This window comes from Erpetoichthys calabaricus, chromosome 14 (assembly GCF_900747795.2).
Source record: "Erpetoichthys calabaricus chromosome 14, fErpCal1.3, whole genome shotgun sequence".
Classification (NCBI taxonomy): Eukaryota; Metazoa; Chordata; class Cladistia; order Polypteriformes; family Polypteridae; genus Erpetoichthys; species Erpetoichthys calabaricus.
In genome coordinates this window covers 24,927,379-24,950,039 of record NC_041407.2, presented here as the reverse complement: position 1 = coordinate 24,950,039, position 22,661 = coordinate 24,927,379, and the positions used below count along the sequence as shown (strand labels likewise).

Here is a 22,661-nt window from a genome sequence, read left to right as displayed (position 1 = left end):
GGAAAACACGAGGACACTTAGCTGGAGACGCGTCACAGGGCAGCAGTCAATCAGCAGCAAAGAGAAATAAATAACGCTTTCAGATTGGGTACTTTCTGTGAGGTTAGAATCACAACTGAAGTAGAATAGCAAAGTCTCATGGTGACAAAAAGGTGTTTGTCAAACATTTTCTTTAATTATTGTTGTAGACATAATGCATTTTCTACTTGTCTCACGAGGATGTGAAAACATTAGGGGAATGCAAATGCAAGTGAGGTAAAATGCAATTGCAAATGTGGAATTCCAGTTTATTGAGGGGTAGCACATTTGTCCAATCACACATCTGAACAATCATCTCTGTTAAGAGAAACAGGATACTTTCTGGGAGCTGGTAGAATGCTTATGCTTTGGGTGGTTTTTTTTATTTTTTATTTTTTTTTACAAAATGTCCTTTTGCAGGACACATCTGGCATGGCTACTTCCAGCAAATGCAGAGTCTGCAGTTCACTTAATCTCACATAGCGTTCAGATTGATTCAAGCAGCAATGCTAAGTGACATTCAACTTCACACCGTTCAAGCGCCACTGGTATTGGCTGACAAGATGAGGTTTCCATGGGAACTACAAACCTGACACAGAGGCCGCTTGGCTCTTGTGTGGACTAAACGAGCTGTCCTCAAGAAAGAAAAAAGAAAAGGCAAAAACAAGAATATCATAAAACAGCAGGCATTATTAAAAGGATGGAGACACTAAGTGGACATCAGTTACAAGCTGTCACTTGCAATGTGATCCTTCAGTTTTCAAACCCTTTCTTCTAGAAAATACAAGGTTATGAAAACTCTTTATTTATTCTGTTTCAGGAATAAATAAAGAGTCCATAAAAAGCACGTATTTGAACTGTGTGCTTCCTAAACAGGTGGGAGGAAGTCATACTAATTTTTCCATTTAGCCTGGCCAATTGTGTATATAATGGATCTGTGTTTTTAAAAGTTTTGTGCAGCTATTAGCAAAAATGAGCATCAATTTAAAACAAGTCAAGAACATTGCAGAGTATTAGAAGGGGCTGGACAGATTGTTAAAAATCTGTTTTAGCTGCAGAATACTTGAGGGTGTTGTGTTCTGTGTCTAACTGTTGGGCTCCTGATATGTTTCACATTGTAAGTAGTATCAATGGAGGTACTTACTTGGTTCAGCAAAAAGATGAAGGTGCTTGTCTTTTCAGTTTGAAGAGCTAGCATTTAGTAATTACTTCTGCCAACACTTACTGGTGTTACACACAATCTCTTTAAAATAGCATACCTGAAACATGCACACTGAACCTTTAATAGCAACACTCTTCCTCAAACCTGTACCTGCAACGTCCTACAGAGCAGAGTGCAATTGGGTCACCCACAACCGCAACCAGTGACTGTGCTCGGGTGATGGCTGTGTTGAGCAGCTTGTAGTTGGACAGAAAACCATAGTCAAGATCCTCTGTTGAATCTTCTTGCATGTGCTCCTTCCTCTTAATGGCCGTCTGCTTATGTTTACATGTGTGCCGTGTGCGAACAGTGCTAAGGAAGAGCACTCTGAACTGTTTACCTGAAACAAGAAATAAACCAGTTCCAGATAAACTTAGCTAAGCTGAAACTGAATGGAAACTTTGACAGACAGTGTACTGAGGTTTTACTTACCCTGAACATTTAAAACTCGTTCAACACTAACATCAGACATCCTCTTTTTCCTTAGTTCAGCTCGGATGCGAAACACCTGATCTGCATATGGTGATACTACTCCAATGCTTCCATCATCCAGTTTGCCCCAGGCAACAGGCCACTTTTTACGGAGCTCTTCTACCCGCTCCACTATCTCAAACACCTAAGGAGCACACAAGTGGTTCGAGTCCCATGTTAATTTAGGAACACAATAAAGATTAAAAGCTGTTGGGGGCTAAAAGCTTCAGAGAAAAATTTGGCAATGATCATGGCTATGACACAATTCCACTAACACATTGGAATTAGTGCTATATACCTCAGCATTGTTGTAATAGGCAGTACTGTTCTTTTCCTGTACATCTTCTCCTCGTGCTGTGAAAAAGGTCAAGGGATGGAACTCTTTGTGCGCTGGCTGCTTACCACTGGCCATCAGTTTTCCTTCATAGAAGAGCTCAGATGTATAACTAGAACAAGACCCAAATATAGCATGTAAGCAGTGCCCTAGAACTGTCTGTCCCATTTAGACAGCGCATACCTACTTGATAATGGCTTCATGGGAGCGATAATTCTCACAGAGCAGGATTCTGCATGGGTACTCAGCTGGGTAGTGCTCATACAGACGGTCCAGTAGGGACATGTGCAGGTTCCGCTCCCTAGCAAACTCACTGTACACAAAGGGGCTGAGCTGCAGCAAAAAAAGAAATATGACATGTAATGACATTTCAAATATTTAGCAATATACTGTATAAACAGATATAGAAGAGGGGATTGGCAGGACTGGCAACTCCTTTTTTCTGAGAAGTGAATTTCACATCTAAAGATGTGCAACAGTATATTCTCTCCTAATAATAAGTGACCATGGGGTTTGGGATTCTCCGCAGAGTAGCCCAAATTTGGGTTTTCTAAACATCTTCAGGAGCACTTCAAATTTCCATAGTTATCTGGGTGTTGTTTTGCTATACTTTAAGGAGATAAGTACAGATGAATATATAAGAAGATAGAAAAAGGATAACCACAAAACTGTGGAAGAAAATACTGTGGCTCAGTCTCTCAATGGGGAATTCATAAAGTACAATCTGAGGAGAAATAATGGCAGAGAATAATCATGATATTTGATATCTGACAGACCAACAGTAATGCCTCCTTTCTAAGCATCTTCTATGGAGAGTACACCTCGAAAGCTTTAATATAAATTATAAATAAGATCAAGGTATATATTCATGAAGCAGCCAACATTTTCAGCCGGAGTCACTGGTGTGGAGCAAAACATTCCTGCCTTCCTGACTATTATTCTACTTCCTAGTATAAGTACATGCACAACAAATTGTCTAGAAATTGTACTTTATAGGACTAGGCCGGTAGTGAAAGTGAAACCTATGCTTCATGCCAGCCTACACTTGCTCTATCACTCCCCCCAAAAACACACACACACCAGTACTACATTTCCTTGGCCTTTAGTTCAATTTTCACTTCAATCCAACTGGAAAAGAAAAACAAGAAACCAGTGACACTTTTAAAAGCGTGAAAATAGTTGAAATCAAGAAGCCTACTCTCCAGACAGCACCATGCTGACCCAATAACAACCAAATATCCCAACGGCTAGAAAATAGAGGCAATTGCCTTTGCATGACTAGTAATTAGCTTCAAGTTTTAAATTTGGTGGTCCAGTTTCTGTTCTGTTACCAAAGTTTTTGTTTCAACCTTCTCCATGAATGGTTCCAAGGCCATCAGTGTCAAATATATCATAATATACAGCTGTGCTTACCTGCACAGAAATCATTAAGTAAAAGACCAAGGGACACTGTGATAATAGCCAATGTATGGGAATTGATAGAAGAAATGATGTTGATGATAGTTAAGGACAGGACTATAATGGATTTAAACAGGGCTTCTAAAAACATTCACAGGAAAAGAAAGCCACAGTTAAATGAGTAGCGTGAAAAGTATAGCTACCACTGATGAAAAATATATTTGGGCATGGGTCCATACTGCATCAGAAAAGCTTTTCTCTATTATGCCCCTTAGCTACAACCCTCGTGATAAGAGGCATGTGTCCATGTGCCTACTGATCTTATCACAAAGACAAACTATACACTTGAAGAAAAACTTGCCATGAGTACAATGCAAATTTGACTTCAGATGTAAACGTCACAAAGAAGTCTCCATTTTACAGGTCTGCCTTTGACATGCTTCAAATAACCCGAATAAAAAATGAGGCTACCACTTAAAAAAAAAAAAAAAAAAAAAAAAAAAAAAAAAAAAAAAACTAACCTGCATGTGGTCTCCTGCTAAAACAATACGTGTTGCTTTGCTGGCCAGAGCAAACGGCATAATGGTTTCACACTCCATGGCTTGAGCCGCTTCATCCAGAAGAACGTGTGTAAAAAGACCTAATAAACACAAAAAACCAGTGCTCAGTTAAGTCACCAAGATGGATGTGACAGTTATAGAGCTAAATGCTAAAGGAACACTAGAAAGTGAAAGTTAGCACTGGTATATTGGTTATGAAGAGGCACAGAGTGCTTGTGCATTTCCCCGCATGCCACCCTTCACGACCGGTATGCTTTAGAAGAACATAGATTGAAGCAGCTTACTGCATTGATTTTAAGGGAAACAACGTGAAATCAGTAAATGAGGTAAATTTAAGTTTAGCCTCAAGAGAAAATTGACCTTCAGTAACAGAGACACATAGAATCCTTAAATATAGTGAAGGCAATATATGACAGTTAGGAGTCAGGGAAAAATGAAAATTATCAAAATTAATTAACTCTTATGCTACCATGCCAATTTCAGGCCTATTTGTACAGATGTGAGGCCGATACTTAACACATTCTATTTGTGAAGAATCAACATTACGTAATAATGTGATTTGTTCAAGACTTTATGCTATTTTATTGATAAACTATACATACTGCTTTTTAAGAGCTAATAAGAGCTCTTAAAGAGCTTTTTAGATTTGCTGTGACAGAAAGATAAAAGAGACGTAGCCAGAAGCGGTACAATGTACAAATGTGCAGGCTGAGTGTGGGAGTTGTTTAAAAAAATAGCACAGAGCCTCCTAAATTAAATAAAAGAGAAGAGTGACCACAAATGAACGCATTAGCCTTCTCAACAACTTTCAACTGTCACTGGCAAAAAAAGGTACAAGTCATCCTTCCTAAACCTTCCCATAAAACAATCATATGACTCACTGTTTAGTTAGTTTTTCATAAATGTTAAAAGCATATGCTATGAAAAATATTCTCTTTGTTTATCTCTGAAGGATAGGGGACTAGTGAAACCCTGACTAACTACAGTGATAATGTAAAAGCTGTGCTGGAACCTCTTGACCCAAATAAAAACCCATATGTAAGAGCCATTTGTAATTTAGTATGGTTATGTTAAATTGACAGAAGTATTTTCTTAGTTATGTTAAAATGTTTGCCTATACTGTATATTAATGCATAGTCTAGAGGAGATTCTATTATATCCTCAACAATCTAAATTGAAATTGAATATTCTAAATATTTCTTGTCCCTCTGACTACAGATTAGTTCCAGTTCGTCATCTGCCTTGCAGTTAGTAAGGCAAGGAGGGCAAACACTTTTCAAACCTTAACATATCATATTGAATGTATTGACCACATTGAATGTACCGTACGCATAGAACGTACTGAATGTATTAAGTATATGTAAGTTTGCTTTAAAGAAATAACATAACCTTTATATATAGAAAGCAACTGAAGTTTATCATGAAAAATCTAAGTTTGTAGAAGAAACATTTTTTCCTTTTACCCTGCATATATAGTAAATTTTGTCTCTATTTTTGTGTAAACTGCTTTGTTTTGAATTTTTGAAATTAACTTTATTGGACTGAGAAATTTATTTTGTTATGGGGTTGACTCATGCTGGATCCTACCTTGCCAACTCAGTAGCTGCTTGATTTTGGGAAACTGGAAAAAGATGCAGCTACACCATATACTCAGTAGGTAGACAGTGGTAGCTTACTTACCAGGCTCCAGGTCCAACTGGCAGAGATACTGGGAGGTGCTCAAAGTGACAACCACCACCCGGTGACTCTCAATATCTTCTTTCTGGGGCATCTGGAAAGTGAACTGTGTATTTGAAATGAGGCAGTACTTTTGCACAATGGGGTGGACTGTCTTCACCCAGCGATTCCTGAAGTATACCCTGTAAGATAGACAAGACATACAGGGCAAACTCAGTCTGCTCTGTACAACTTCTTTACAATCACAACCAATAGCTGATGCCAACCAATAGGAAATCCCATGTTGTAGCTCAAAGCAGGTCAAGAGCTTTTGCCTGATCTAAACATCTCCTACTAATGATGCAGGTGGGAATGCATATGGAAATTATGCAATTCTAGGTTCATGATTAAGTAATGTGATGATAAACATCACATACAGTAATTCTCACTATTAACTACTTCATGACTGTTAACTTCCAATTAACTCACAGGTGTCGAACTCCTGTCCTCGAGGGCTGCAGTGGCTGCATGCTTTCATTCTAACCATCTTCTTAATTAGTGAGCCGTTTTTACTGCTAATTAACTTCTTTTGCTTTAGTTTTAATTAACTTGACTCAGGCCCCTTAATTGTCTCTTTTTCCTTAATTAGTAGCCAAACAATAATGAGACATCAAACAAGCCACCATATGACAGAAAAAACAGAAAAATCAACAGATATGGAAATGTCTGCTGTGGCAGAATGAGAGCAGCAACAAGCCATTGAATTAAATAACAGGCTTAATTAACAGCAAGAATCTGGTTCTCATTTAAAGATTAGTTGGAGTGAAATTGGTTGGAGTTTGACATCCCAGTTTAGCTGGTCATCTGTTGGCTCGTTTCACATCTCATTTCTGTTTGGCTGCCATTTAATGAAGAAATAAATCAATTCAGAGGACTGAATCCTTAAAAAAAGGGCTATTGAAATGAAAGGAAAAGGAGTTAATTAGCAGTGAAAACTACTCACTGATTAGGAAAAGGATTAGAATGAAGACCTGTAGCCACTGCGGCCCTCCAGGCCCGGAGTTCGACACCCCTGAATTAACTGCTGGATATACAGTATCTGGGGGACTCCCCTTTGAGATTTTGGAGTTAAAATAGCCATTGCTTTAATTTTTATTTAATATTTTATTTCTTTGTCTCTACCCCAAGGGGCAGTCCTAATTAGCTGTTTAGGACATATACCAGAGTATCTTTTACACAGTCTGACACTCTTGGCAGTTTGTAACTACAGTGGAACCTCGAGATACGATCACCTCTGTATACGAGAAATTCAAAATACGAGGAAAGTATGAGCGAAAAATTCAGATCTAAATACGAGCATTGGCTCACGTAACGAGCCACGAGCCAGGCTGTGGGTATAGCTCATGGCTTAGCAAGGGGGGCGTGGTAGCTGTAGCGAGCCGGAGGGCGATCTGCGGTGTCTGCGTTTCTCACCTAAGTGCACAGGTGGGAAACTGCCCACATCCATGATTTTTTCCTGTGGCTGATGGGCTGGGCAGAGTTGCCACCCGTCCTTTAAAATACGGAATCGTCCAGTATTTGAGAATGAAATTGCGCGTCCCGTTTTGAATCAATACGTATGCGTCCCTTATTTTTTTGTATTAAAAGTGGTAACCCTAGCAGCTGCCATGTCTTCCCCGCATATATAGAGAAGCGCAAGCCGGTTAAGGGGGAGAAGAAGTAAAAGAAAAGAGAGGAGAGGAGAGAGAACGGAGGTTGCAGGAGGAGGCAGGAATCCGCAGCAGTAGGAAGTCGGTGCGAGACAGCGAGCGAGTACAGGCTCGCATGTAGCTGAACAGGCGAGCCAAACAGCTGAAGCAGGACGGTGTAGAGAAGGTCAGCTGCATTAAGTGTCTCGCCTGTTGCAGAGCCCGCATGGGAGAAGCAGGTGAGACGCTAACAGAGAAGAAGCACCGGGATTGTCATCTGTTTTTTGAAGACTGCTTCCTGTTGACGTTTTAACCTCGTGTTAAAGGATTGTTATTCTTATGTACTTTAAACCTCCACTTCACAACTGTTTTAAGGATTATTTATTTAAAGATTTATTGAATGCTCTACTGCACTTTGGACACCTGTTTTGATTCTTTTAATAATCAGTTATATAATTTATCAGTGTTATTTGTTAGGAAAATTGATTTTTATGTTAATATATTTGGGATGCGGAACGGATTAACTGGATTTCCATTATTTTCAATGGGGATGTTTGTTCTAGATACGAGAAATTCGCTATACAAGCTCAGTGCTGGAACGAATTAAACTCGTATCTAGAGGTTCCACTGTATTTAGTTTACTTTTGAAAAAATGACACACAAGAAACCCTTGAACATCCACTTATGTACAAGCTATGCAAATTATACGAAAAGAGCGAGAACACTGTCTCTTCTGCCACTTTTCACAGAAAATAAACAGGAAGACATTTATGCTCTGCTGTGGATCACACATAGTCTTTGCCTACAGATAATACATGGACAATGGCATACTGCTTGAGTATTGATGGCAGAACTGCTTCTGAAAAATGTTGATGTACCTGCTTTGATTAGAATAAAACTTAAACACAAACAGAAAAATGGGAAAAATCACAACACAGTCTTCCACTGCAGGTTTTGCATGCTTTAATAGTACTGCACCTTCTAATTTCTGTGTAAGGCTCTCCAAACTCCTGCTACCCATAAAACAACTGCAATATAGGACTGAAGGTCTTTAGAATTCAAACCACAGATACCTTGATCATGAATTCCTAAAGTACAGGTTGCATGGCTTAAGTTTCAAAGATGATTATCATCTCCTATTGAGAGCAATAGTCAAAGAACTCTTCATTTATCAAAATGTGAAAAAGTAAAAACACTCATTTTAAATTTTGTTGATATGGATGCTCATGACAATCAATAATTATTTATTTACTTCCTTGACATCTGAAGTAACAACAGGACGTACTTCCTAGTCAGTCCTAGTATTCCATTTAAAGAAATTGCCTGGTGAGGAGGAACTTAGCCAACTGTTCCAAACTGGAATACAACTTAATACAATTTATTTTTGTATAGCCCAAAATCACACAAGGAGTGCCACAATGGGCTTACAATCACAACCACACAATCACAGCTGGAAAACAGCTATAGGACTGGGACAGGCAGCTGGTCTTAATAAACATCTATCTTACGAACTGGGATGCTGATATTAAGAAATCGGTATGAAATTTGAGGAAATTACTAGCTACAGTCAGGGGCAATGTTTGCAAGAAAAAGAACTCCTAAACTTATCCAATGATGGAACACACTGAATAAGAAATACTCAATCTCAGAATAAAAAAAAAAAAAAAAAAAAAAAACTTCTTGAGGTTTAGGGCACAACCAACACAAATACACATGGAATCCCATGAGAAGAGAAAAGAGGAAGACAAGCAGGTAACAAATATGTGGTCTAAGGATTTCTCTCAGTAAACTGCATCTGCGTCAATTCCAGCTTATGTAACAGAAGCAGAACGATGAGGCAAGTTACAGCTTCACTAAAACATTCTCTGTAATTCTGGTGTTAATGGAACACGACCCAATTTACTGGATGAAATGTACCAGATACCAATTAATGTGTCCGACAAAACATGAGAAATAGTCTGTCTCATGCTGACATCTGCCTGATGTGATTTTCTAGTGCAACAATCCTCAGAAGAGAAATGGGGTGTGCAGGTTGAGGGATTGAGTTGATCAGGATGTAAGAAAAAAAAAAATCAGTGTTAAATGTTGATAAACAAAGCCTTTCTCTAATATTTTTGTGTTAATAGCAACTTCCATAAAATTAACAAAAATCTGAAATCAATCTTGTAAAACACCTCAGCTCATCTTCCCAATGACTATAAGAGTGACACAAATCAAATTAGACACCCGTCTTTATCCCATTGCCATAGAAGTGATTTAAAAACATCTGCCATGATTTTAAAATTTAATGAAATGAGTGCTGGATAACAGAGACACCTCAAAGCTCAACCTCTGTGATCAATGTCACCATGCAAGCCAATCCATTAAAAGGTTAAAAGGTCAACACTAGAAACTAACAAACACTGATGAGATCAAGTGACCAAAGAAGAGTAGGATAGAAATTGCCACCAGTCAGTGTGACATAAAAACAATAAAAACAACCCTAAAATTCAGAAAAAGTAGCATAGTTGCATGGTAAGGTGAGATGATTCCAGCTATTTCTGTCTGTGTTGAGCTTCTCATTTTAGACAGCACCAGTCTGTAATGCTAAATTCCTCATTATCCTTTCAGTTGTGCCAAATAATGTAAAGCAAGGTAAAGCATTTTTCCAACAAACATACCAATAGCACCAGTGAAAGAACTTAATTTAGTTAGTATAACAAATAGACCCTGATTGCTCCTTAATAGACAATTACCTGAGAGGTTTAGCATGAATGTTTCCTGCTTCTACATAGGGGTGAAGATAATCCTTTATGTACAAGTCAGCAGCACTGTTGGAGTGGGTGCAAATGAGGACTCTGTGGGCAGAACAATACAAAAGAGAGCTCAGCAAGACTGACCCACTCACATGAGAAATCCTCAGCATATTAAAAATGCATGGGCTGGCAACCACAAAAAGAAGGTAGTAGAAATAATGGTTACCCAAGCCACCACAACAAAATGTGCATATGGAGGGTCAATTTCAACACAAGCATAGGTGACTTAACAATAGTTCAGTCTTCTCAATACAACAGAAATGCAGGGCATAATACACAGTTACTCCATAAAGTATCATTTGGGCTGAGTGCTTGATATTCTGGAAAATATCCGTCTGTGATACACTCTTCTTTAATATGTTCAAGTGGTGTCCAAAAAAGAAAGCTTGCTGGAAATGCACTGCATTTTATGCCTTACCTAGTATCATTCTGCTTCAGTATATGTTTGACTGCTTGAGCAAGAGTGAATGTCTTGCCTGTCCCATAGGGACCAATGAGGAGAACAGGAGGCAGCTGGATAGTGAGTGGCGTGGTGATAGCAAGAATAGCTTCTTTTTGCTTGGCATTTAGTCGAGGGTCCAACTGCTCATCCCACTGCCTGCTCAAAAAAATAAAAAAATAAATAAACAAAAAAGGTAGACAACAAACCTGATACACAAAATACCAAAACCCAATTTCACAAACACTTTGAGCATGTGCCCAAGTATCTAAAAATGGACATAGGAATAATAGTCAATAGTGAGTTTGAACCCGAGAAAGGCTTCCTCATACATCTAAGCCAGTGGCTCTCAAAGCAGGGGACACAAGGGAAATTCAAGGGTGCATATGAACTGCTGCGACGCTTTTGTAAAAGTGTATGGAGTAACTGGGTGTAACAGAAAGAAGTGCAAAAGCAGCATTTTATGATTTTAACTGTTTTATTCTGCCAGCTTGTAGACAGTGATGTTACATTCATTATAGACTTTTGTTTCATGATTTTTATATATACTTGGTAATAAAGATGTAGCAGTGACACATGTTTAATAACCAAACAAAAAAAAAACCAATTGGAATGGTTTGCTCAAGAACATATAGTAAAATACAAAAGTCAAAGAGCAAGCAACCTATTGAAAAATAGAGTGAAAAAGCAGAAATATCAAGCTGATTTCCTGCAGTATGAATTTACATGCTTGCTTATTGAAGAAGAGCTCTATCAATTATTTTGTGTGTTCAGAATTCCTTACCCATGGCTGCTTAAAAAGTCAGGTTAAACTCAAGAAAATGTAGAAACATGGCACTCTACACATGCTAAAAACAATATAACATTTTCATTGTAAGAACAGAAAGTTGCATATTTAGCAGAGGATCAAAACCAAACAAACAATATTTTTTAATCAAGCCCAAATTAGGTACTTAATAGCGAAATACAAAAAGCCATACACAATTGCTGAAAGCCTTGTTTGTCTAGTTGACATTGCATTGAGTACTCTTACACTATATGTTTGCTTATCTGCTTGAAAACAATGCCAATTTCTGTGATATATTTGCGTGACCCATTGATGACCTGACAAGACAAACAATTTGTGTCCCTGCTAGATGAAATTGCTGATAGATGTTTGTTGAGCTACTTGTATTTGAGAGATACTGCTTTGTTAAATTTTGAGTCAAAAAGTCCTTGCAAGAAATAATGTTTAATATGGTCTGTTACAACCTTCATATTACAATTGGGCACAGAGCAAAAAAAAAACTTGAGAACCACTGATTTAAATGATGAGTCAAATGGGTTACGTTTGACTGTTACTGCTATATAACAATCCATAAAACACTTTTTCAGATATGGAGTAAATTAAGCCATAGCTGATCATTATGAGAAGGCTATTCAGTGCATCATCTAAGTAATAGCTACCAAGAACAAGATCACACCTGTTGGGACTCCAAGGGATGGTGGGTATCAAACTAGTATCCGGAAAAAGAATATCAGTGTCCTTGATTCTATCCAATGCATATTGCATTTCACAAAGTGGCAAACGATTTAGCTGGAACTGGAGTTCAACCTGCAAAAGTAAGGAGGGGAGATTAGACCAATGAATCATAAGAAAAGCCAATCGAGAAACTCTGTCTAAAAACAATGATCAGATAGGGAAAAAGAGCCTTCTGAGCCATCAAATGTGATCCTACAAAGTGAAGCTTAGTGATGCTTTTTGAACTGGCCATGGAAATGTGTAGGTCAAGGAAAAAGACTAAGTGGAAGCAGAAAGAGGGTGTTGTTTTTATGCACGGTTTGCTTATAGCATTCTGTGGGGGCGAAGCACAATTTGATTATACCCGTCAGGCTATGCCCCACCTGACACATAAAAGCACTTTACAGTCACATCTGGTATACAGCAATGTGATGCTCTGGGAAAACCTGGCAGGCTGAATTATTTAGAACAGCAATAAGAAAAGAGAAGGGACAAATAAAACCATTTAAGGATTTCAAAGTGCCCCAAGGACTGAAGACTTAATCAACCAAGTTTGATAGGAGTCTGATGCTGTCTCTTCAAAGCATTTTGTTTCTTCACTATCGGCATTCTCCTTAATTGAGAATTGGAAAAATACTCATCAATGAAAATTGTTTTTAATTTCAATCTAACCCACAACCACAATGTTCTACACACTTCGAGTAAAATGTCACCCCTTTGTAGTTATCTGGCAGCATAGAAAAAAGAAAAAAAAATATACAAAAAGGATAGCCAAACACCCCAAATTCACTTTACATTAGATATCCCATCCATGAACCAAAGCATCTAGAAAAGGTAAGACATCATCCTGCTCACTGAGAAGGCCCTAGCCTTCAGAACAGAACTGTACCACTCAATAGACTCACAAAGCTTTTCATACCACTATGGTGTAATAAACTGCATTAGTTTGTTCAGAACCATGTTGGAACGACTTACGGCTGTTGCTACAACACGGTTTACATAGCAGCAAAAAGTGGGGTAATGCCTATTACAACATCCACTGAGAGGCCACTTTATTACGCAAACTAACCTAATAGTAAATTGGTTCACCCATTGCCGTCAAAAGACCTGGACCGATGACTCAAAAAATGTTAACAGTCTAGATGTGCTTTTGGCTGTGTTTACTCAAGTATGTCCCATAATTGCTATAAATTATCTAATGCCAGCTTACCCTCTAATATATCCCTCTGACCTTGATAAGTGTTGTTGTCACAAGACAGTCAAAGCCATTCATTTCATACAGGACTGGTCATAATGTTTTGGTACTTCAGTGTATTTTTGAGCTGTATACAACCTGTATCAACAAGGTAGTATGTGACCATGTAAACTGTAAGAACCATTCTAGCAAGTTAATGTTGTGTTAAACTGATATAAGCATTTACCGAGTTCATTAAAATGCTTGCCTTTTTACAACTACATAGTACACCCATTGATACTGAATAGATAATGGAAGGCTCCGACCTTGCCATCCATAAGCTGACTTTAAAATGGAATGTTCTAATTTATTTTCTTGTCATTCTGAGTGGAGACTTATTCTTCCTTTCAAAGAGGTAAAAATTGCAAAGAAAAGGGCGTGAAGCAGCAAACAGTTCAAAACTGTAAATTGCACCTCATACGCATAATATTTACCCTGTAACTGCAGGTTTATTAGAAAAATGTAAAAACAACAATTGTCAGCACAGAATGTATCAGAAAACTTAAGACAAGAAATCTACGATGGTAATGACATAGAATAAGAAGTCATTTTTTGGTCAAGTGTTTGACTTATGCTGGGCCCTACCATGCCAACTATGGAGTTGCTCAACCTGGAAAAGCCACAGATGCACTAACCTTTAGTGAGGAGAATAAGCCACCCCACCAAACATCAGCCATGTAATCACTGAATGGCAAGGGCTTCACTATACCGGTTTAATGGTGGATTCCTCCCACAGTTGAAGGAATGTACTAGAAAAGTGTATATTTTTTTCTTCAGAGAGAGACACCGTGTTAGCTTACTGCTTCAATGTACAATTGCATGCTGGATAACATCTCAATGGTATGTGCACCAGTGCATCCAGTTCAAGCTCCAATCTGCCTTCTAAAGATAGTGCTGTATTCTGAACCACCTGACAAAACCAATATGGATTTTACTAGCTAGCAAGGAATGACAAGTCACTCATGTGTGACTCAGAACTCCCTCCAGCATTCTTTTTCTCTTTCTGCTTATGTAAAAAATATTATTGGTATTATTGTTTTAACTGGAATGTTACCTGAGTATTTAAAATTATTGAGAATGGCAGACTGATATCAATAGATGTTTAAACTGTTCTAAATTTTTCTCATTAAAGAATGCGACAATAATTATATGAATAAAAAATCTCTCTTCAGTAGAAATGATGAATTATTTTCACACAAATAGATATTAGGACAAACACATGTAGCCACACCACATATTATGAGACACAGATTTATTTTTTTTTAGTGGAACAATAAAAAAAGTGAAACTACAAAAGAGTGCACATCTAATTCAAGTACCTATCTCTGAATACACAATTCTATTAAGATGTGTGAACTGTTCTCTAGTTATCTCTCATCACATTATACAATACATTCCTGCCAGCTGCAATTAATTACAGGCAGCAACCACAGACATTAAACAGGATAGGAATCTTATTTACTGAATAGTCATCCATTCGCATTCCATGTATCTAACATTACTTGGTATAAGAGAGGTCAGTTCTCACGTAGCCATCTTCTTACCTGCACTTCCCGATCAGAGCGCAACTTTAGCTCCTCACAGCAGTCCTTACACATTCGTAAGAAAATATAATCCTTGGTCTTCTCTTCTATCACAGCTTCATAGACTTTCTCTTTGGCTCCTGGGGACTGCACAGGCTTCTCCTTTGTAAGCGGCAGTAGTAAAACAGAATTGACTTTGGTCATCACCAGTCTTCCAGCTAAAGTGTCTTCAGAAAGAGTCTCTGTGAGTTTGAAACGGCCAAAGAGTTGTCCATTCTGAGCGTACTTTGCACCTCCAGAGACCCCGGTGAGCATGAAGCTTGACAAGAGTTGCAAGTGTACCTTAATGTTGAACCTACAAAAGGTGAAGAGCAAGTTAAAATTTTGAAGCTTTAGAGACTGTAGTACTGTTTCTTCATTTAAAATATACACTTTTTCATAAATTTTATCTCCAAAAACTGAAACTGACATCAATAAACTAGTAAAAGAGCAATAAATAACATACTAAGGTATTGTGAATATTCCTGATCTTCCTGTAAAATTGTGCTATTAATCTGTTGTAAAATAGTGAACAGAAACATCTTAACCACTTATGCTTTATGAGGTTTGGGGGATTATTGTGCCTAAATTACATACACAAAAATGAAGGGCTATTATTCTGCTCATGTAATAAAGGAGCTGCAAATGGAATTGAGGAATTTCTCTCAAAAAACTAGATTTTACAGTACATAACAAAGACATTTTATGATGCACAACCCTGGAACCAATTTTCTTTTCTGTCCAAATCTGTCAACTATCACTGTACAAAGTTTAGATGTCATATTCCATAGCACTGCAAAGTTATACTGTTTGGCTCAAAGTGTCCGCCTTTTTGGATATATTTTGTAACCCATTTTGGAAACATTTAGTCTTGCACTTAATTTCTCTAAATATTTTTTTTCATTCCAGTCCTTGAAACAATTTCTATTTGCCACAGAGTAACATTTTGTACAATAGATTGGGGTTTATACTGTATGCTGCAATTCACACATTTTCTCCTACCTTCAAAGATTTAGTGCTCATATTATTATTACTGTTATTATTTTGCTGCTTTTTTCTTGCATTTCACATTGAGAATAAACCAAGTAAATACATTTATTTTCATATCAGCCTCTTCCAGTTCTTGGTCAATGTGTGGAGGCAATGCCTCTTCTGGAAGTGTCAGGTTCAGAGCACAAAACAGGCCTGGACAGGGCCCCAGAGCCAGTCTCACACACACACTTAATCCATTTACACAGGGGACAATACAGAGCATCTAATCAATCTAAACAGTACTTTTTTGCCTTGCATGTTGAAAACTGGGTTACTCAAAACAGTGCAGTGGAACAGTAACATTCAATTGACTGGGGAAAGAGGGGGTTTCCCACGTGAATTTGCGAGCAGGGTTCTGTACAATACAAGTAAAAAAGCACCCCACCCTGAAACTTTATGCGGTGTGATTTAGTAACATTCTGTTGGGTTGGCAGGATTGAAGTGGGTCTTCACATGGCATGATACAAGCACATATTGATTGAAGACTAGTCCATCATAAAAGTTTGTGCAGCATGATTCAGTGACATTTGGCAGGATTTCTGGAGAGGGATAGTGTGGGAACAGGGTTCCCCTATGTGAAACTGCAAGCGGGTACATTATCAGTACCCTTAAGTCAAAACTAGAATGACCACTACTCAGAAAACTAACATAGGGAGAACATGCAGCAGACAGCCTCCTGGTATGGTAATTGAATCCATGACACTTGAACTGTAAAACTACATGCTGCAAAACTTTAAAGTTATATCAAGAGAAATATTTACCAATCAAGTGTACCATTGAGTCCATCAGCAAATGTGTCACTCTATATTAATAGAGTCAAAAATGTAGTCAGACTAAAATTTTGTAACTTTTCTAGTACTTCTTCAACCATATGTGCAAACCATTTGTGCAAACTTCAAGTCTGATTGTGTGTCAATCAAACAAGCTTGTGTGTAAGAGAACATAAAGATGAGCTGTCACACACTCAATTCATTCCCTCTCTTTTATGCACAGTCACAAGTAATATGAATGATCAATCACAAAAAAAACTCTGCATCATTGGAATGTAGCGAATCCCAGCTATCCGAGTGGCAATAAGCCTTTCACTGATTGCGACTTGACGTAGGTGAGATCTTTGATAAAAGCAGATTCACTCATCTGTGACTAACTGCTTGCCGTGGCACATATGTGTGCAAATCATATACTGTATTGTACTAATGAAAGAGACCAGACAACATGGAAACTTGATTTATTTGAAAGAAGACATCCTTGGGCATGTAAAAATATAATTATTGCATTTCATATTCTTGCGAGTTTAATGCAACGTGCATAAACGACTTTAAAATATGACAGAGCCTGGTCAACGGGACATCTATTAGAATATTAGAACACTCTAGAAGAAAACAGGCCATTCAGCCCAACAAAGCTTGCCAGTCCTATCCAGTTATTTCTTCCAAAAAAGCATCAAGTTGAGTTTTGAAAGTCCCTAAAGTCTTACTGTCTACCACACTAATTGGTATCTTATTCCAAGTGTCTATCGTTCTTTGTGCAACCTCCATAAGTGGATATGCAAATGTTATCTTTTCAAGGTAGAGATAATACAGCACTTCAATAAGATAGTCAAGTAATTTCAAATGAGAGAAATAAGGTAGCATTCTATCAGTGTGACAAAGCCCAATATATTAGACAAAGAACCTCTGATGTATAACTCTAAAGAAAGGTATCAATAGATGAGGATATACTGAGAATATATTGAAATCATGACAAAAAGATTCCTCCATTTGAAATATTGCTAAATACACAACAGACTTGTATCAGAGACAATAGGAACATATTCCCAAAAGAATATTGGAGAAAGAAGAGGTGTTTATATAAAGTATCAGGACATGCAGGTCTGGGACAAGTCCAATTTGTAACTAAATAATCTGAAGTACTATTATTCCCTTCAAACTGAGAAGAAACAAAGGGCATGACTAAGAACAATAAAGCTACTGTTCAGAGTCCTTGAAGTAAATTTAAGAGAATGAAAAAGCAATACAAAAAATGTCACAAATAATGAGAGAAGGTCTGTCCTTCAAGGCAGACCACAAACAACCCACAAGGAGTGTAAAAATGGTAGTTAAACAAGGTTCCAGTCAGCAAAAACGGTTGAACAATACCAAAGCTAACGTGTTAGAAACTACACAACCAAAAAAACAATGGGTATATGAATACCTCTGTATTTCAAAACAAGATTTGATAAGTAACAGTAAAGCAACATTTGTGAAAACTACGCACGTAGTTGTGAAACAGTCATGCTCAACATTTCTTGCATTAGAAAATGGAAAAAAAAATCACACCAAAGATTTGTGATATGTGTGCTCACTTTGTTGCTAATCTATAGCCAAGACTACAAATCTGGTGAAACGATCAGGGTGCTTGCAACACACACCCCAATGTTAATTTCACTTTTAATTTGAGGTCAAGAATTTGAATAAGACAAATTAAATTTAGGACAGGGCAAGTGAAATTAGGTCACATAATGCCCAGGTATGGATAATGCCTCGCTGGCACCCTATGACCTTCCCCAGATCAGATGTAGGCAGCACACCTCCATACATTAAGAATAATGTCCTTTTCAGCTGTGCAGCACTGCGAATGAGACAGCCAATTGAAGAATCCCCTAAACAGCAGGTGCTGATTAGCAGGAGATTGAAACTCATTTCCATTTACAAAGAAATCACATTTCATTCAACATTAAATGTTCAACCTGCACAATTCCCCAGATGCCGCGCCACGATTAGCATTTATTTATTTATTTGCACAGGCAAAATGTTTCACCGACAGCTTTTTAGCTACATAGAGGAACAGATCTTGTGTGCCACCTGGTGGTAAAATACACAATTATAGAAATGCATTTCCAAATGACAAATGTGCCACATTAAATTATATTTAAAATACAAATGATAACATTTAAGCCTACTAAGCACAAGGAGATAAAAAAGGAGTTAAAAAGGAGAAAAGACCATGACTCTGAACTTATTTTATTGTAAACTATTAGTTTTTTAATTGTATAACAGTGGTCCTGGAGCTTTGTATATCTAGGACTTTAAATCAATTCCTATTCTATTTGTGGACTGCATGAGCCAAAAAAGTGAGGAGGGGGGCAAAGGAATTACCTATTTACAACAATTTGTGGTATTCAAAACATTTGAATACTTTCCAACTTATAAGACTGCAGTTTAATACATAAAAAGGGGAAAATGTTCCAGGAACTTTTAAAACATTAGAATTACCAACAGCTTACGAGAAAACTCGTAAATCCGGCCCACCTTAAATCCACTCGCATGTCTCCATTCAGCGTCTTTTGTCTTGTAAATGTGTTGATAATCCCAAGCAGCCTGCTATATCATCCCTCCCACCGCCGGAGAAACTGCAAAATTCTCTCCCAACTGAAGCCTTGTTTATCAGGGAGTCTGGTACCTAGGCTAAAAAATGTATCTTTATTCGGAACACATGCATTTCACATGTGTTCAATGTCTACAAAGATCTGTGTAAGTGTAGGATGACACGAAATGTTGAACACATACCTAAAAGACAAACTTTTTCCATGTTTTAGTACTAACGACAAAATGTAGACATGAAGTGTATAATATGGGTAGACTAATGTCCAAATATCAAATAAGCACTTTCATAAAAAGATACCAGTATAACAGAACAAATGCGCTCCATTATGTTTTGTGATGGTCTTTACATAAGAAGCATTTATATGTTACTTAAATAAAAGCCAGATCGAATGTTACTTATCTTGATTTATTTACTTGTCTTCATACAGCATAAAGTCACAAGTAGACTGCAGAGCTTCCTTTTTTTATCAACAAGGGCATGCTCACAAATTACATGTGTAAATGCCACTAAAAATGCCTGCTGACACTTTAGTACGTGAGCAATGGTACGAGAATACAGTTAAGACTTTTTTTTGGGCACATGCACCGTCCACCAAAGAGAAACCAACAGTTTAAAATAAAAAAACATTATCCAATAGATGGTTTAAGCAAATATCTATAAATATAGAAATTGTAACTAATAATGCTCAAATCTCAGTTACGAAACCTATGGTGATTTGGTAGAGAGAATACCTTGGCTCTCGGTAATCCTGAAGTTGAGTGTGTTTGACCTAGTCACAGGACAAGCAAAGTTACACTGAGGGAAGGGCTTGGAAACAACTGCTTACTGATCTGGAAAGGAACATATACTGGGGGGGAACCTTGCACTAAAGAGGCAAATGAAATTCTTGCAAGAAAATTCTCTAACATTAGTGCAAACATTACACAGTAACTGGTTTTCTAGATAAATGACTTACTTGCTGACTTCCTTGTATTGGGCTATCTCCTCAATGTAAAGGAGGTCATGAAGCCTGGATTGGTAGTTGTCCTTGGTCAACATTTTATCTAGGACACTCTGTGTAAAGAGCTGGTCTGCTGAAAGTGGGATGTGGTATCGCATCAGAAGGCTTCTCTCCAATTCAGTAGTCTCATTGGGTTCAAATTCAACTATTGTTTTGCATGAGGAGTCCCACCGTTTTGCTGTGATGAGTAACTGTTGACGGGCTTGTCTCAAATGTTCTAGATCTACAAGGAAAGAAAGAGTGCAAGGAATAATTACCTCAGCTCATCAGGGACTGAAAGGGAAATGGAACTGCCTGAACTATTAAGAGAATTTTAGGGTTTTGCCTAGGCAATCACAATGTATTCAACAATTGGCGGTTATGTGCATTTACAATCTCCATGAAAATACAAGTTACATAACAAAAGGATCATCAATGAAAGGCCGAAGAGGAAACTCGTTATAACCAGCCAGGAAATATTTTCACAAATAGAAAACAAAAAATGGATCAGCAATGGCTAAGAAATAGACTGTCATTGCCATTGCCATTCAAAACTTACACAGCATAAGTTTGAAAAGGAGGCTAGTTGATACAATAGAATTATATAGAGAGAAAAGACACTCTCCTGAAGTAAGTGAAAGCCAAGTTATTCTTATAAAGAGAAGGGACTGAAGGAAGAAGTGAGAAACCCTTATACAGTATTTCACACTACACTGAAATTACAACCACTGACATAAATTTTAATAGAATGCACCTATCCACATAAATGATAATGATTATGCTGGTTACTGTGTCACCATGTAGCACAATGCTAAACCAGAAAAATTCCAGGGGTGACTGAAGCTGCAAGTTTAATTTTTTCCCCAACTACTGACCTTTGTAAAACAGTTCATTTGTCTAACCTACAGTAACAATAGCAACAACTATCTGTTAACACCTGTCTTGCACCTAGAATCCCCTTTCAGCTAACATCCAGAAATAAGAACCAAAAAATGAAAAAAAATAACTTTCAGCATAATACTTATTTGCCTTGTAATTGAACAGATATGCTAATTTTATGCTACCTACCAAATGTTGTAAGGTTAGTGAGTTTGTAAATGTTTTCTTTAGACTTAGTAACCATGTAAAATATGCTATAATAAAATAAACTCAGCAATTACCCTGGACTGCATAGTAACAGGAATACATGTGTATATCACAGCTGCTTGTTAGATTGATGCTAGTGCAATTTTTACCTTCAATTGAAGCAGCATCCACCATGATTCTTTGCATCAGTACAGGCTCAGTACCGAAATCAAAGACAATTGTCTGCCGAAATGTCCCAAATATTTCAGTGCTAAATGCAACCACCACTTTATAAATGCAGTGATCAAGTCCATTCTCTGTGCCTTCGCCACCAATCCACTCCTGGCAGTTGTCTGGGACATCTTGTAGCACCTGCTTGGTTGCATCTCCCACAGAAACAGTTGTGATAAAGAAATGAGGCCGGTGAGCATCATATAAAAGAGCTATTCTATACAGTGTTCTTGCAGGCTGAGGACAATAAAGAAATAAAAAAGAATACCACCATGAACAGAAAGCTGGTGGCTGCCCGAAATATCCCACTAATATGCTAAAAAGTCCATATATTTAGCCACGAGGTCTCTTAATCACATGTTACGATGCTTCCTACCTTACAAAAAAGTGAGAATGTCCAATTCTGGTACGATTTTTTGGCAGTTACTGTGATGGACAGCTCTGGGGTGGACTCCACAGTGACTCCTTCTAAATAGTCACTAAGCTTGAGGAAAAAAAACAAACAAGAGACTAAGTATTAATATTACAAAACAATGTACTTCTACCTCGCACGTTCCGCTAGTAAAATAGTCAATAAAGCAAAATGGGAAGTACAAAGAAAAAGCACTAGTATCAGAGCAAGCCAAGACAAAAAAAAAAACAGAAGCAGCTATTAGAAAATTAAACACTGGCAGGGCATTGGTAAAAATTAGAGGGAGAACATGCTAAACATTACTGGAGGAGGGCCTACACAGCAGGTACCTAGGTTAAGTGATCTGCAGAGTTCATACTTACCACTCTCTCGGGAGTCAGGGAATTCATCCACTTCTCGATGAGCATCTCCATGTAGTTTCCCGTGAGCTGCTTTCCTTCCTGCTCCTGTTTCAGGCGAATCAAACGTGAAGCATACCGCTTCTGCCATTCTGCAAGCTCCTCCTTTGAGTGGGCTGAGGTGCACTGTGCCCCATAGCGGCAAAGACCCTGTTCCAAAAACCTGTACCCAAGACAGCACCAAAGTGTCAGTAGATGTATAGAATGAAGTGCATCAGTGTAACAAGACACTATATATATATATCTGTGGTGGGCTGGCGCCCTGCCCGGAGTTTGTTTCCTGCCTTGCGCCCTGTGTTGGCTGGGATTGGCTCCAGCAGA

The 22,661-nt window shown here is 37.9% G+C and overlaps 1 protein-coding gene across 1 annotated transcript in view; it reads right to left on the bottom strand.

The window, feature by feature from the left end:
• Positions 1 to 22,661, bottom strand: part of helz (helicase with zinc finger) — a 54,188-nt gene that overhangs the window by 17,249 nt on the left and 14,278 nt on the right. The window contains 14 exon segments of the mRNA XM_051919067.1: positions 1,331 to 1,559; positions 1,652 to 1,835; positions 1,989 to 2,136; positions 2,212 to 2,357; positions 3,944 to 4,062; positions 5,663 to 5,841; positions 10,062 to 10,163; positions 10,540 to 10,719; positions 12,024 to 12,154; positions 14,840 to 15,173; positions 20,211 to 20,478; positions 21,470 to 21,767; positions 21,907 to 22,014; positions 22,305 to 22,503. Coding sequence (XP_051775027.1) covers positions 1,331 to 1,559; positions 1,652 to 1,835; positions 1,989 to 2,136; positions 2,212 to 2,357; positions 3,944 to 4,062; positions 5,663 to 5,841; positions 10,062 to 10,163; positions 10,540 to 10,719; positions 12,024 to 12,154; positions 14,840 to 15,173; positions 20,211 to 20,478; positions 21,470 to 21,767; positions 21,907 to 22,014; positions 22,305 to 22,503 — 2,625 coding nt within the window.